At 38.0% G+C, this 14,352-nt stretch overlaps 1 protein-coding gene and 1 non-coding gene across 2 annotated transcripts; both read left to right on the top strand.

Annotated features, from left to right (window-relative positions):
* Positions 1-3,022: 3,022 nt before the first annotated feature.
* On the top strand, positions 3,023-13,479 carry GCD1 (ribosomal protein L20). Its single transcript, XM_077396746.1, has 3 exons — positions 3,023-3,803; positions 12,161-12,350; positions 12,958-13,479. Exons 1-3 carry the CDS (start codon positions 3,100-3,102, stop codon positions 13,174-13,176), a joined length of 1,113 nt encoding a protein of 370 aa, XP_077252861.1. The 5' UTR covers positions 3,023-3,099; the 3' UTR covers positions 13,177-13,479.
* On the top strand, positions 12,446-12,548 carry LOC143847700 (U6 spliceosomal RNA). The gene has a single exon (XR_013235216.1). It is a non-coding gene; the product is annotated as a U6 spliceosomal RNA (small nuclear RNA).
* Positions 13,480-14,352: the final 873 nt, after the last annotated feature.

The following is a 14,352-nucleotide window of genomic DNA, read 5'->3' on the forward strand; positions in this document are numbered from 1 at the left end:
CGCAATTGACAATGACACGTCATGAGTGATGGGATGATCCTATCCATCCAAATAGCATCTTACCGTAGAAGGACAGAAAAATGGTGCACATGCTAGGGTTGGATCAATCCTAAGGATGAACCTTAGTCTCCTGAGAAGGGCGTGTGAGTGAAATCATGACCGCTGATCTTATAGACACCCCTGTACAAGCATCTTATCCATAAGATTAGGTCTGCAAAATCAACGATCTAGATTTCTTTTGGACAGAACCCTAAATGGGCTCAAAATAACTGTTAAGGAGGAGCCTCATAGCTGTATTAAGAGCCTTAAGACGCACCTCCTTCTATGTTTAGCCTACACATGGCACATGTGGCTCCTCTTTTAGGTTGGGCATTATATGTGGAGTTTTATCATAAGGAGTTCCGATCCCAAAACCTTGGCTCTGGTAATGTGAAACAACCAGTTACTCCAAAAGCTTAATGCTCTGTTTGGTTGCCGGGTTTTTTTTGTTCCTGGGAGTTTTGTGGGAGAGTAAGTTAAATTTTGGTCCCATCCCATGTTTGGTTGCCTTTTAGCACTAGGTTTATTTTAATCCTACTCTTGTAATGATTACTTGTGGGGTGAATTTTTTAATCCCACTTTTGTAATGATTGCCTTTTCGTCCCATCCCAAGATAACCCCAGGAACAAAAATAAACTCAGGAACCAAAAATAAGCTTGAGAAGAATTTTTTTCTACCAACAGTTCAAGCAACCAAACAAAGGTTTTTTTTTTTCCCACCATATCTCTCAGGGTATTTTTTTCTCCCACATAACCAAACATGGGATTTTTATTTTACCAGGATACTTCTAGGACTTTTTTTCCCCCACCTATCTCCCAGGGTATTTTTTTCTCCCACACAACTCCCAGGAACAAAAAAAACCCGGCAACCATACAGAGCATAAGGTGTTGTTGTAAGTGGCGTTATTTAACCTCTTATACTTTAATGAAAAAAAAATCATGCAAGCCAGACAAGATACATTCCCCTTTCATCCAAGGTTCTTTCTATGCTGAGGTCTACGCTTAATGCGACCCATGACTCGAACGGACAACACATGGACAGTTGATAAATGGGAAGTTTGACCAGACCCTGAACATATAAAAAAGATAAAGTTAGGAAAAATGGGGAGCTACAACATATCCCACTTGACTTGGGCATGGTCCCTTACACATAGGGCATCATGGGGCCATCTCATTATCATATTAATGAATAAATGAGATAAGGGCTAGTAAAGGCAAACATATTAATTGGTCTCACACATTCCCTCGGTACCACCAAAAAAAAAATTATAAAAAAGCTAAATCTGTCGTTCTGGACATTAGATTAAGGGTTTACTGGGGTTTTGGGGTGGGGTTTTGTAGGGTCCATGTGTTCCTATTAATAGTGAAAGCGAAATAATTATGTGGAATTTTCTAAGCAATTTCGCGGAAAGCCATTTTGCAACTTTTGCACCAGAGAATAACCACCTTAGACAAATTAAATGAATAGGACAAAATCTGCTAAAAAGGGCGCATGTGTCAGTGCTGTCTCCAACAAAAGTGAGCCTCAGAATGGCTTTCAGCTAAATTGCATAGCAAATCCCTAATTACTAACGTTGAAACATAATATGGGGGCGGACAGACCATCGTATGTAGGAGCATGTGCACCATTCCGGGGGATTTGCTAGTTATCTGAGCCTGTGTTGCTGCTCTCACATGCAATAGCCCAGCTCTGAAATGCCTTATGCAATGGTCCCTCAATTAGCAAATATTGTGATGTAGGAGGGATATGGATTAGTTTTTTTTTTTTTAAATCTATTTCATGAGTTTTCCTGGGTCCTGCAACTTATATTGTCTAAAAACAAGCTGGTCACTAAATAGTCTAAATGTTACATCCTTAGTCCTACTAGAGCTGAATAAATTAGTAGATTTATAATATATTAGATCTTGTAAGATCTCTGATCATTGGATGGTAAATTAGGCATTGGACTAGATTAAGCAACTAGGATTGATTTGGATACTGGTAAATATTAGGTTAGTCTTTATTTATTTATTATTCATATCCTTATTACAAGATAATTATATGTCTATCTTTAAGTGCTTTATATAAGCACATGTCAGTGGTTTTTTTTTGTAGGTGCACATGTTAATGTCAATGGAAATGAATGAAGAAACATGCTTAAGAAAGTGTGTCTTTCTACACAAGGGAGTAGGGGTGCAACTTGTGTCAAGTTGAGGCCAGCCAAACCCGATCCGACCCGAGTTCCAACCCAACGAGGTTCAACCCGATGCAACCCGATCCAACCCAAAGAACCCTTTTTTCCATCCCGACCTCGACCCAAGCTCTAACCCTACCTTGAGTTTTTAAGTTCAGTGCAAACTATTTTTAAAAATAAAATAAAAATAAATGTCGGGTCTCACTCGGGTGACCCGGGTTAGGTTGCCCAAAAACTTCAACCCGAACTCAACTCGGTTAGGAAACCCCAACCCAAACCACGCCAAATCCAATCTGACCTTTTTTTAGGTTACACCCCTACAAGGGAGGATTGATCCTTCCCACGAACTGGATCACAAGGTTGATCTTAAATATGTAAAATACTAAAAAAAAAAGGAAAAACAAACATTATTATTTGAATTTCGATTAACCCTTCCAGAATGGAACTTAGTTTTGAAAAAAAAGAGGAAAGTGGAATGATAAATTCGCACCCCTTTAGGATAATTCGCACACCTTTAAAGGAGGATACGTGGCAGACTTTCCTATTTTTACCGTGACTGGGGCGCGGATTATCCTATAGTGGGTGCGAATTTATCAATGCCCTTTGTTTGTTTTTTATTTCGTGGGTTTACGAGCACGTGTCACAACATGGTATTCCGTCTTTATCTTCCAAACAAACTCCCGTTTTGCTATCAACCCATCTCTCACCTGTTGTATCTAATGCTCAAGTGATCAAGCAAAAACCCTAACTTCAATAAATCACATGACTGTATTGACGAAAATCTCAAAAACCCTAACTGCTCTGATTTCTTTAAAATCTCCTCGTGGAAGAAGAACCTCATATCCATCCTATTGAGAACAGAATCAAAGATCAGAAACAAAGTAAGTATGCAAAACCTCCACCACATCCTCTACCGATTCTCAACTTCCCTAACCCTAAAAAAAATCCCATTCACAGATCCACAAATTAGGGTTTCTGTCTCTAGACCTTTCAGAGATCTGATCAACACATTTTCTTCGAAATCGGGTGGAGGAAATGACGATTGGGACAAAGGATGGGAGAGTATCGGATCATCAAAAAAAGCTGATAAAACCGATCAGAACGGAATACCCGATCTCGGATGGGATTCCGTTTCGTCATGGTCAACTGGACTGACGAAAGAGCATTTTGACGGAGAAGCCGTTGGGCGTAAAGTGAAATCAAATGGCAATGATGACATGGCAGTTTTATCAAAGCCGCAAGAGGAGTTTGATGACATGGCGGCGTTGTTAGAGAAGGAGAATAGGAAGAGCCAGGCATTTGTGGATGGATGGAATGAGAGGATGAAGGAAATGAGTGTGTTGATGAAACAGGTTAGGGAGCCAGGAGCGAGGGGTTCATATTTGAAGGATTCGGAGAAGGCGGAGATGTATAAATTACATAAGGAGAATCCAGAGGTGTATACTGTGGAGAGATTGGCTAAGGATTATAGAATTATGAGGCAGAGAGTTCATGCGATTTTGTGGTTGAAGGAACTTGAGGAGGAGGAAGAGAAGAAGCTCGGTCGGCCGTTGGATGATTCTGTCGAGCTTTTACTTGATACTTGCCCTGAGTAAGGAATAATTTTGCTCTTATGTTTAATTGATAATGCAAAAGCTATCTTGACTGTTTTGATTGTTTAATTTCTATGCATCTTTACTAGGATTCTATTATGTTTTATTCTTTTGTAACGTAGTTAGTGCTATTGGTTGGTTTTGGGGTTGTTTGAATAAATGGATTAGAGGATGGCAGTGTTGCAATTTTGGTAACTATCTTTTGAGGGAATTGCTATGGCTGTGGACAAATAGTAAAAGAAATGACATTAATTTAGTTATATGCTTTAGAGGCTTGGAGGCTATGTTGTCAAATATTTCTTGAGAAACATCATGGAACGAAACTATTGACATCAATGAAAAGATAGGTTGAGTCTTTTATTGTTATTATTCTAGTTGCTTTTGGATGATTTGATTACTACGTGACCTCTTTTGAAATTCAGGTTGTATAAGTAAATATCCCTACAGTATGTACAAAATCTTGTCTGGATTTACATCTCCCTACAGAATTTATGTCTCTCTGTGTGTGTGTGTGTGTGGAGGGTGGGTTGGGTGGATTGCATAGAGCTAGGTTAGGAAAGCGTGCAGGGCATGGCGGTGGTCTGTCAGGTTAGGGCTTAACTTTTGTCTGGGGTTAGGTTTAGGATGGGAGGGGGACATGCCGATAAAGTAATGTAGTGCGGAATCAAGAAACACAGTCCGAGGATATAGAATTTGGCTTGCAATATATTTACACAAGAAGAATCACGGAATCAAGGAGAGAAGGTCAAATGCTACTCTTAATTCAAAACAAGAATAAAAACTCTTCTTAGACAAAGCCTAATTCAATCATAAAATAATTAAAACTCATCGCCTAGAACCCTAGCGTGTGTTGCTTTTATAATAGAATCAATCACAATAATTTAAATTCATAAATTGCTAAGGAATCATCCTAGAAAAAGAATGAAAACGCAAGGGAAAACTTGCTAAAATTTAAAGTAGGAGTTGTTGTTATGTGTCCTCTAATTGATTGAGGGTTTGTTGTCGATCGATAGTCTGGACTCTCATCAAGAGATTGGGGCCTCAATCGATGAATTATGTATGCAGAGATGTTAAGATGTGGGCTCCTCCTTAGGACTTCTTGGTGACTTGGAATCCCTTATATGAAATGACAACCAACCTCTATGTGCTTTGTGGAAGATTGTATTGGATGTGATCATGGAAAAATGACTTACTGACTTAGTACCTTAGTGGGGCACAAGCCCCATTATAGTACAGTGAAGCCTTCATGTGTTGGATAGGTGGGCCACACTTCTAATGGTTCTGGAATGTATGCATGATGGAGTGAACCTGGGGTTTTCCAGATCCAAATATTGCGCTGGTTTACAGTCTCAAGTATCAGGTCAAGTGAATTCTTAGCCATTGAATTCACATTGGTTATATTTTTCTTTTCTTGTCCATGTGTAGGTTCTTGATCAAAGAACTAAGATCCTTCTGTAAGATGTCTATTGGACCATTGGCAGTTCTAGTAGGGCTCAACGTGGTGAATAGATTGGATTGGCCAAAGGGTAGACCCATCTACGCAATGATGGCATGCCTCGTTGAATTAGAATGAGTACAATCACTAGATCATTGCTTTATGATCTTGATTGCGTAAGTGTTTATCAACATATAGAGGAGTAAGAGAAGAGGTGAATGTCCAAGTAGTAAGAAGTCTTTGAATTTTGTTATCTCTGTTACATTAACTTTGGCTCCACAATTTTCTCTCTCTTTCGTACTCCTATAAGAGTACAAGGAAGTTCTAAGAAACAATAAACCCTATATTAGGTTGCTTTTTATCGTTAGACCATGTGAAACAACCAATTACTCCAAAAGATTAAGCTACAAATCGTTAGAATTTTCCCACGGTTTTAAATTTCCACTCAAACCTACACGAAATGTCCGAAATGTTTCCATTTCTATCCCCACTGAAATGATACCGAAATCGAAACGCATACCGAAACCAAAATTGTAAGTGCAATAGTGGTATAATATATCAGACATGTTACATAATTATGTTTATATGAATTGTATGTGAAATGTGGTATATGTACTTCATATACATATTTATATGAATTACATGCGAAATGTGTGTTTGATGTTATTAAACCATTATGGATGATTATTTTGCTTATGTGATGGTTTGTAAATGTGTATTTGTGTTTATTCTCACATTTTCTGAAGTTTCATCTATCATTTGCGTATGTTTCCATACGTTTCCGTGATTCTATAGGATCTCCACCGAAATTTCCAACCGAAGCTGAAACCAAAATTTAAAACCTTGACCATTCCTAGTTGGAGTTGGAGCAGGGAATGGTTGCGGAGAAAGAAGAAATCTTAGAGAAGCAAGCAGTTGTAACAAAGTCGTAAGTATGTTCTTATTAAGGTGTACATGAAATTACAATAATTCCATCCCATTTAATACATATGCAGTAAATGAAAATGAAAATACAATACTACCCCCAAGAAATATAATACTCTTATGTCTATGCATTTTCCCTCAATGTTGTAAGTATAGATATGTCATAACTACTTGTAAATGACTGCATGAGTCTACTGCTGATGTAATATACAATCTTAAGTCCTTCAAATATTATCTGAAGATGAGAGAAAGCCCTCAACTTTCAATCGGATCCGTTCACATATTATGACAGTATATGAGAAGTTGTGGGTCTTGCTTTAACTTTCTAGTTGTGATTAGGAAATTCCTATGGACTGTGGGAAAGGTCTTATTTCTTGTCTTAAAAGCCTAAGATTAGCTTAGAATATAAAATTAGATATGTGTGTGTATACACAGAAAAGTGTTGTCCTATTGTGCAAAGAAGAAGTTTGGTGGATATATTGGATCAGATTGTGTATTTCGAACCCTTGCTCCTCGTTTATTGTCAACAGGAAGCTGGTGGGTTCCTTCTTTAGCTCAAGGGGCCTTAGGAAAGGTGATTCTCTTTCCCCTTTGTTTACACTGATGGGTGAGGTATTCAGTAGATTGCTGGATGTGGTGGTCGATGACAACTTCAGAATGGGCGTTTTGATTGGTGAATGGGAGAGAGTGACATTCTCATGTCTAATCTTGTGTCGGTTCGAAGCATTCTTTTCAAATGTCCTACCTCAGTCTCCCTTTGGCGTTGACATGTTGTCGAAGACCTTATGGGCTCCGGTGATTGAGCAAATGAAGAAATTGGCGGGATGGAAGAAAAAATATTTATCCTTTGGTGGGAGAGTAGTGCTCAGAAGGGAGCCCTATCAAATTTCTTCATCTACTTTATGCCCCTTTTTAAGATGACAAAGGGAGTGGCTCATAAGGTGGAGAGACTCCGAAGACATTTCCTTTGGGAGGTGAGGAAGAAGGAAGATTAAGCATTTGGTGTATTGGAAGAGGGTTTGCAAAGGAAAGAAACTAAGAAAGGGTTTTAGGTTTGGGTAACACGATTGCTAGAAATTTAGCATTGTTGGGGAAATGATGTTGAAGTTTGAGGAGGAGGGTCTTTGGAGAAAAGTCATCGTGTCTAAATATGGGGAGGGTTGTAGAGGGTTGGAGTGTAGGGAGTTAGTACAAAGCAAAGGGTCAGGAGCATGGAGGTCTGTGTGTCAAGTTAGAAAGAAGGTCTTGTTGACTTTTAGGTTTCCATTAGGTAAGGGGGAGGGAGTGAGGTTTTTGGTAGGTCTTTGGTTAGGTGGTGTTCCGGTTAAGGCACGCTTTCCCCTATCTTTTCACGTCTTGTTTTATTCAAGGATAGGGAGTTGTCGGTGACCAAATGGTATAATAGAGTTGGGGAGGCAGTGTTAAGTTTGGCACTTTGGTTCATCACCTTGTCCTCCTTTGGGCATAGGAAGAAAGATAGAGATATCCCCTGTTTATGTCGATTAACGACTGCCCTATGCAAGCAGCTCATGTATCTCGCATTTTAAAAATACCGACAAAAATATGAGAATGATATTTTGTTTAGATCAACTACACCAGATAGCCAAGTTCTTGAAACAAGAACATCGATGGAAATAAATGGTATTGTCAACCTCATGCAAATCTTCAAGCAAATAAAAGGTAACTAAAACCCATCTGGAAAATAATGTAAACCTGATGCAAATCTTCAAGCAACTAAAAGGTAACTAAAACACTTGTCAGAAAAGCATCAATTTGAAAAATATATATATATGATCGAAACATCGATTCACATACACTTCGATTTATACATCAAAGCAGACAAGCAGTCTTTAACAAAGTTGTTAAAAATTCAGAATGCTCATTGGACGATAACAAGCAATTGGAATCTTACCTTTAGCTAAAGGAATCCCGCAACAGAAGGCTTCAAGAATTTTGAAACTCCCAATGTGGATGCATGTGCCCTGTGTGCAGTCTCAAATGCATCATTCACTTCGAGTTTTGCAAGCTTCTTGGCTAACTCTTCTTTCATTCTTCTATTCCTTTTATCTCATGTTCTTAATATTTTTGTAACTCATAAAATCCCTCACCAGAAGGCTTCAAGAACTTTGTTACTCCCTATGTGGATGCATGTGTCCTGTGTGCAGTCCCAAATGCATCATTCACGTACGATGTGATGTGAGTTTCTTGGCGAATTCTGGTTCATTTTTCTCTTCTTCCTAATAAAATCTCATGTTCACAAGAAGACTCACCACCTTCTGGAAGAGCCGCCACCATTTTTTTACTTCTGATCCAATACAATCCTCAACCTTCTCAACCTGTTCAGTACTCATATAAGGAAGAAAGGAAGGAAACCCTCTTCTCAAATATCATCTCCAAGACAGCATAACTGACTTGACTTGTGTAATTGTGTTTCTCCAAGCAACATTTTGGCGTGATTCCATTTGGGCGTCCCCAAAAATCCATAAAAGAATGAGGATTCAGATCCAACAGTTCTGTCATCTTAGGTGAAGAAAACTTATCAAGATCACACAAGTGATAATGAATTGGATACAGACTGCAGTCTAATTTAATCGCAGTGATAGTCATTGAATCTTTATACATTTAAAAAAAAAAAATCATTGAATCTTTATAAAAAAATCATCGGCGTGGTTGTAAAACCATATTCATAAACAAAGACAAGAACTTTAAACTTGAAATCGGTGGCCTCAACAAGCTTCGCTGAAATACCAGAATAAAAAAAATTGCAACAGATATGCCAAAAGAAGACAACACGAAGAAGCTCACATCTTGATCCAAATCGCCCCATTGAAACAAAAAGAACCATGAAGATCAAGGACAATGTGGTAAGGTGAAGGTTGAAACTGCAGATGCCCAAACTTAGATCTATTGCATGAAAGAAATTGACAAAAAGTGATACAGGGAAATCGAACTTATAACTCAACATGTGAAATAGACAAATTCCTGTGAAGATCCTTCAGCAAAGATGGGAATAGAAATGCCCATATGTTTTTGAGTAAGCATTTTTGAGTTACTTGAAGGATATTGACATGTAGAAGTGTCCAGAAAGATAAAAGACATCCACCTCTATGAACTGTGGGGTATAGTGAGGAGTTGAAAGGGTTTACACTGAGAAGATGAATTCCATAGGTAAGAAGTTGTCTGAAGGTAAGCAGAACTCACTGTGACACTGGTAGTTGCTGAGGTCATTGGGTGTATCGATGTAATGAAGTGGAGATGCCAGTGATACTGGCATTTCACATGGTCTGCCCATGAACAAAGACTGGTGAGATCATTATCAGCTTAGTCCTGAAGCAGTTGCTTCACAGCATCTGCTGCTGTTTCGCTCAAATGAACCTGATAACGCAGTGAAAAAAAGTCACGGAGGATCCGTGAAGTAGACTTAACAGTGAAATACATCAAATCACCAAATAAAAAAGTAGATAGAGATAAATAGATTAAGCACATATAAATAACAGAACGCTGCTTACTGTGTGGTGTGAAGTCCAATATTTTTCAAAAAGTACAGTGGGCCCACTTCATAGGATGATCCAAACCGTTCATTTGTTGGGCCACAATGTAACTAGGTTGTACCCCGAAAATCATCTCCATACGATGATCCTGACTCTTTGATCTAGAGAAGCTTCTATTATTATTATAATTATTGCCCTTTCAGTTTTTTTGTTCATTTTTTTCTTGTTTCTTCTTCTTCGTACCACATTTGAGGCTTTTTTTTTTACTAGTTGATATTTCCCTCATAACTATAGGAACCATTGAATTTTATTACCTACCAATTCTTTTGTTTGAAAACCTCCACTGCACTTATAAGAGGAAGCTCCCGCTGTATCATAGCCTGATGCCAAATCTCACTATTTTTGCAGGCAATGATGTCTGATCCCTTGCTTTATGTATGCTTGAAATTCCTATTACCCCAGGGTTTAAGTAGTCCTACAGTGCTTAGATTTATTGAATTGATTTAAGGTAACTGGAGCTTTGACAAATAGAAGTTTTTTATAATTTCATTCTATTCAAATTTCTCACAATTAGCCATGACAAGTTACAACAAATGAGAGGGGTACCTTTTCCTCTCTTATATGTGCAAACACATAACAGAAACAATGTGTGATAATACTCAATTCTCTCACTTTCCAACATCCTCCACTAAGGAGTCAAATAACCACCTTATTATGCACTTTACTATGTAAAAACATATGATAGCAATGCTCTCCACTTTATACTGCAAATCAAGAATTTTCCTTTGTTTCGAAGGTCTATCAAATGCCAATCTACTTAATTTAAATTTGAGTGTGTTGATGTAGGAACTCGCAACTTGATACAATGTTAACTCCTATTTTGGCTGGAGGAAATGTTTATTTCTGAGATGAGATTTTATTCTTTGAGCCTGTTTTCATGCCTCATTTAGAAAAGCATATGAATAGCTGTTTCTTCTTTATTTATTTGTTTTTAATTGCTAATTTTGAAATTGAAACATATTTCCTAATCTAATTCTTGCTTAGTATTTCTTAAATTTGAAATGGTTTGGATCTGGCTCAAATCCAACTCCACACATTAAAGTGGGGCCAAATGCCAATTTTGGGTTTGGATTTTCAAATCTATATCCAAGGGCCAAATTCACGGCATCCAGACAAGCCCTAGGTATTCGATGTTAAACCATTTTGGATGGTTATCTTGCTTATAAGGTGGTTTCTAGTGTGTATTTGTGCTTATTCTATAATTTTCTGAACTTTCATCTTAAATTTCCGTTATATGCGTATGTTTCCATTCGTTTCCCTGATTTTACAGCATTTCCACCAAAATTTCCTTCCGAATCGGCATGTTTCCATTTCTAGGGTGACCAAACCACATACAGAAACTGAAATGTGAAACCTTGATTATCATACGTCATTAATGAAACTGTGGATATATATTGGGACAAGCTTTTCTGGCCCTCCACACTGGTGTTGTACAATACACCATACAATTAACAGGTTTAACTGACCTCAACTCAACTCAACTCAACAAAGCCTTTGTCCCAAACTAGTTGAGGTTTAACTGACCATACCACATAAATACAGCATGTTGTTTCAGATGGTTGACATTTTAATTCAACATTTGTGCATGCTTTTATCACTTCTTGGTAAGTCAAATTGCTCTATATTTTAGGCTTGATGCAATGTTAAAACAGCAAAGACTAAGATTAAGGTACCAAAACAGCAAAAGACTAAGATTACTTCTTGGTAAGTTAAAACCTTGATTCTGGTTGGTCAGGAGATTAAGGTACCAAAACTTACATGTTAAAACAGCATACTCGACTTGATGCAATGAGATCTTGTGCATTGTGAGTTGCATGTAAATTGCACTACCCTGTCCCAGCGCTATTGGTTTTCAACTCATAAGATAGGTTAATTTTTACTTATTGTTGCTGCTTTGTCTTCCTGCTAGTAGCCAATTGTTGGAATGGACAGATCACTTTTCCTATTTTGTTCATCTCCTTTTTAGACTCATTGCATGAGTTGGCACAAACAGACGTTATGGACTCTACTGTGCTCAATATGTAGATTTTGTTCGTAATGCTTCAGTAATATTTTGGTTAAAGATGGTTAAATTCTTTTTGAGGTAAAAATTGAAACTAACCCATACTTAGAACTTGCATAAATCTCTTATATTGGAAAATAGTTTGCTTCTGAACATATATAATGAGGTTAATCTATCTGCAACTTTCTGATATCATAAATCTATTTTGGGAATTCTTTACCCTCTTCACCTCTTGTAATTTTGCTTTTTTTTTTTGGGTTTTCGACTTATTATCTTTGCAAATTCTCATTGATAAATTACTTCTATTTAGAGAAACATTCTGTCTTGTATAAAGTTTAAGGTTTGATCATCTGAGTACTAATTACCTTATAATATAGCTTTGGAATGGTGATTGTTTTGCTGAAAGAATAACTCAGCTGTTTTCCATGGTGTTTATTATTGCAGATTTTTCAACTCACATGATAGGGAATTCCATGTAGCCTCACTTCCCTACAAACCTGATTTTAAGGTCATGCCTGAAGGCTGGGATGGCACCACCAGAGACATTGATGAGGTTCATTATGAAATATCGATGAAGGAAGATGAGATGCTATATCAAGAATTTGTGCAAAGGATGAACTTCAACAAGAAGAAAGTAAGTTCTAATTTCCCCTGCCCAAGTCCGTATTAACGTTTGAACCACTCATCTCGATTTAAAGACAATGATAGATCTAGTCCGCAGTAAAGTTTGTCTCTTCGGAGACATCTGATAGAATTGTAATGATACAGAGAAGATTCGCACGGCCCCTGTGCAAGGATAACAAGCACAAATCGAGAAATGGTCCAAATTTATTTCAGAAAAAAGGACAGTAATAGCCTAAGTTTGAGTCAACTCAAAATTTGCAGTGTTAGTAAATTGACTGTTTCAAAGTTAAAATAGTATGCCCTTCTCTACTCTGAGTGCTCGCATTTTATTTCGCCATGCACCTGTTTAATTTTTGTGTTCTCCGAGTATTTGATCGAGTTCCCTCAGTTTTTGTTGAATTGGGTTATCCTCAACCAGAGCCTTAACTGAATTGAGTTGGTGAGCCTACTCACATCACTCAGTCTTACAGAACTATTGAAATGAGAAAAAGGCAGTAGCTGTGGATTCTATCATGCTAGTAGTCATCCCACTATCTGGTTACATTGGAATTTGTTTTCTTTACTATATCATCAATCTCCTTAAAATCTTTATGTATTGTTATGTGGCTTGATTTCAGATGGCTGGGGAAGTAAAGCGCCACAAATACAGCAGGAGGCGTTCCTCCGAAGGGTGGAACTTCACAGTCGAGAAGCTGGGCCGACGTGAAAAACGTGGAGGTGGTGGTGGCTGGAAGTTTGTGAGCTTGCCAGATGGGTCTAGCCGTCCCTTGAATGAAATGGAGAAAATGTATGTGAGAAGGGAGACTCCCCGACGAAGACGCAAGATTCTTCCTTGATAACTTCTAAGGTGTACTAAGATGAGCCTCTGTTATGCAATGTCTTGAAATATGACTCATTCCTAATTAAAGATCATAGGAAAACCAGTTTTCAGTTGAATTCCCATTGTCTTTTCAATGTTTTGTATTATAAATGGGTGACATGAAGCTGTTGAGGTTAAACAATTTCTCTGGTCATTTCAAGTGATAGTGAGGGAAAGTTGAAGGGACTCAAAAAAACAAATAGAGACCCAAAAGCCATTGTTTTCTGCTATAACTTGGGAGAAGCAAATGCTTCAAGGTTTGAAGGAACTTAAATTTTTACGTATGTGTGTCAGGATGCATGAAGATATATGATGAGATGCTGTCCATGCTTCCTTATTTTGATAATGGCACTCGTCTCTTTATTTTACACTTCCATAGTTGGTTGTTAGAGGCTGCTATGGTTCCCAAAACTTTATCCACAGGCACTAAAGAAGGTATAAATGAAGAGTACTGCCATTATCAAAACAAGTACTAGTAGTCCCTATAGTAGAGTGACCAAGATTCAATGTGCACACTTTTATGTAGATGGGGAGTACCACTGGTGATTCAGAATCTTCTCAAACAAACCATTTGGGTTTGGGCTTGGGCTTGCGCTTCTTGCATAAATGCATACCTTAAAGCCCAGCAAGCCCACCCTTTCTTCTGGGCCCGACACATGCATGTGATGGGTCCCATTTCATTCTTTAGAATGTTCCAAGTAAAACTTTTTCAAAATATAAGAGGAAAGGATTTTCAAAACCAACAGCTTGGCATCAAGAAATAATTATGCAGCATTACTGCACCGCATATATGGGCCATAGCTATGATTGAGCCCAATTATACAATTAATAGGCCTTACCATAGCTTACCAATGGCCCAAAATCTGCTCCAGAGTGCAAAATAGATGGTAAATATTGATAGAATGAGTATATCTGCAATATATAATGGCAGCAGCATAGTACCAAAAAATGGTATTTGCACTACTAAAAGCAACAAGTCCAGTAGGCCACTCAAGAAGGCAACAGAGAGAGAGAGAGAGGGAGAGAGAGGGTTGGGCCTATTAAACTCTGCTTAGACCACTAGGTTAGGACAATTGGGCATCACTTTACTCCATTACGTTAGGCCCACATAGTCTTTAACCAGAGACAAGTTTAGGCCGATTGCCCTCGGCTT

This window comes from Tasmannia lanceolata, unplaced genomic scaffold, assembly GCF_043159265.1.
Source record: "Tasmannia lanceolata isolate RefF3 unplaced genomic scaffold, GAP_Taslan_0.1 ptg000015l, whole genome shotgun sequence".
Classification (NCBI taxonomy): domain Eukaryota; kingdom Viridiplantae; phylum Streptophyta; class Magnoliopsida; order Canellales; family Winteraceae; genus Tasmannia; species Tasmannia lanceolata.

Excerpts from the sequence above, each read along its gene's own strand:
- GCD1 (XM_077396746.1), top strand. The coding sequence starts at position 3,100 with ATGCAAAACCTCCACCACATCCTCTACCGATTCTCAACTTCCCTAACC. Across the intron at positions 3,804-12,160 it reads TTACTTGATACTTGCCCTGA|ATTTTTCAACTCACATGATA; the intron begins GTAAGGAATAAT and ends TTATTATTGCAG. Across the intron at positions 12,351-12,957 it reads TGAACTTCAACAAGAAGAAA|ATGGCTGGGGAAGTAAAGCG; the intron begins GTAAGTTCTAAT and ends GCTTGATTTCAG.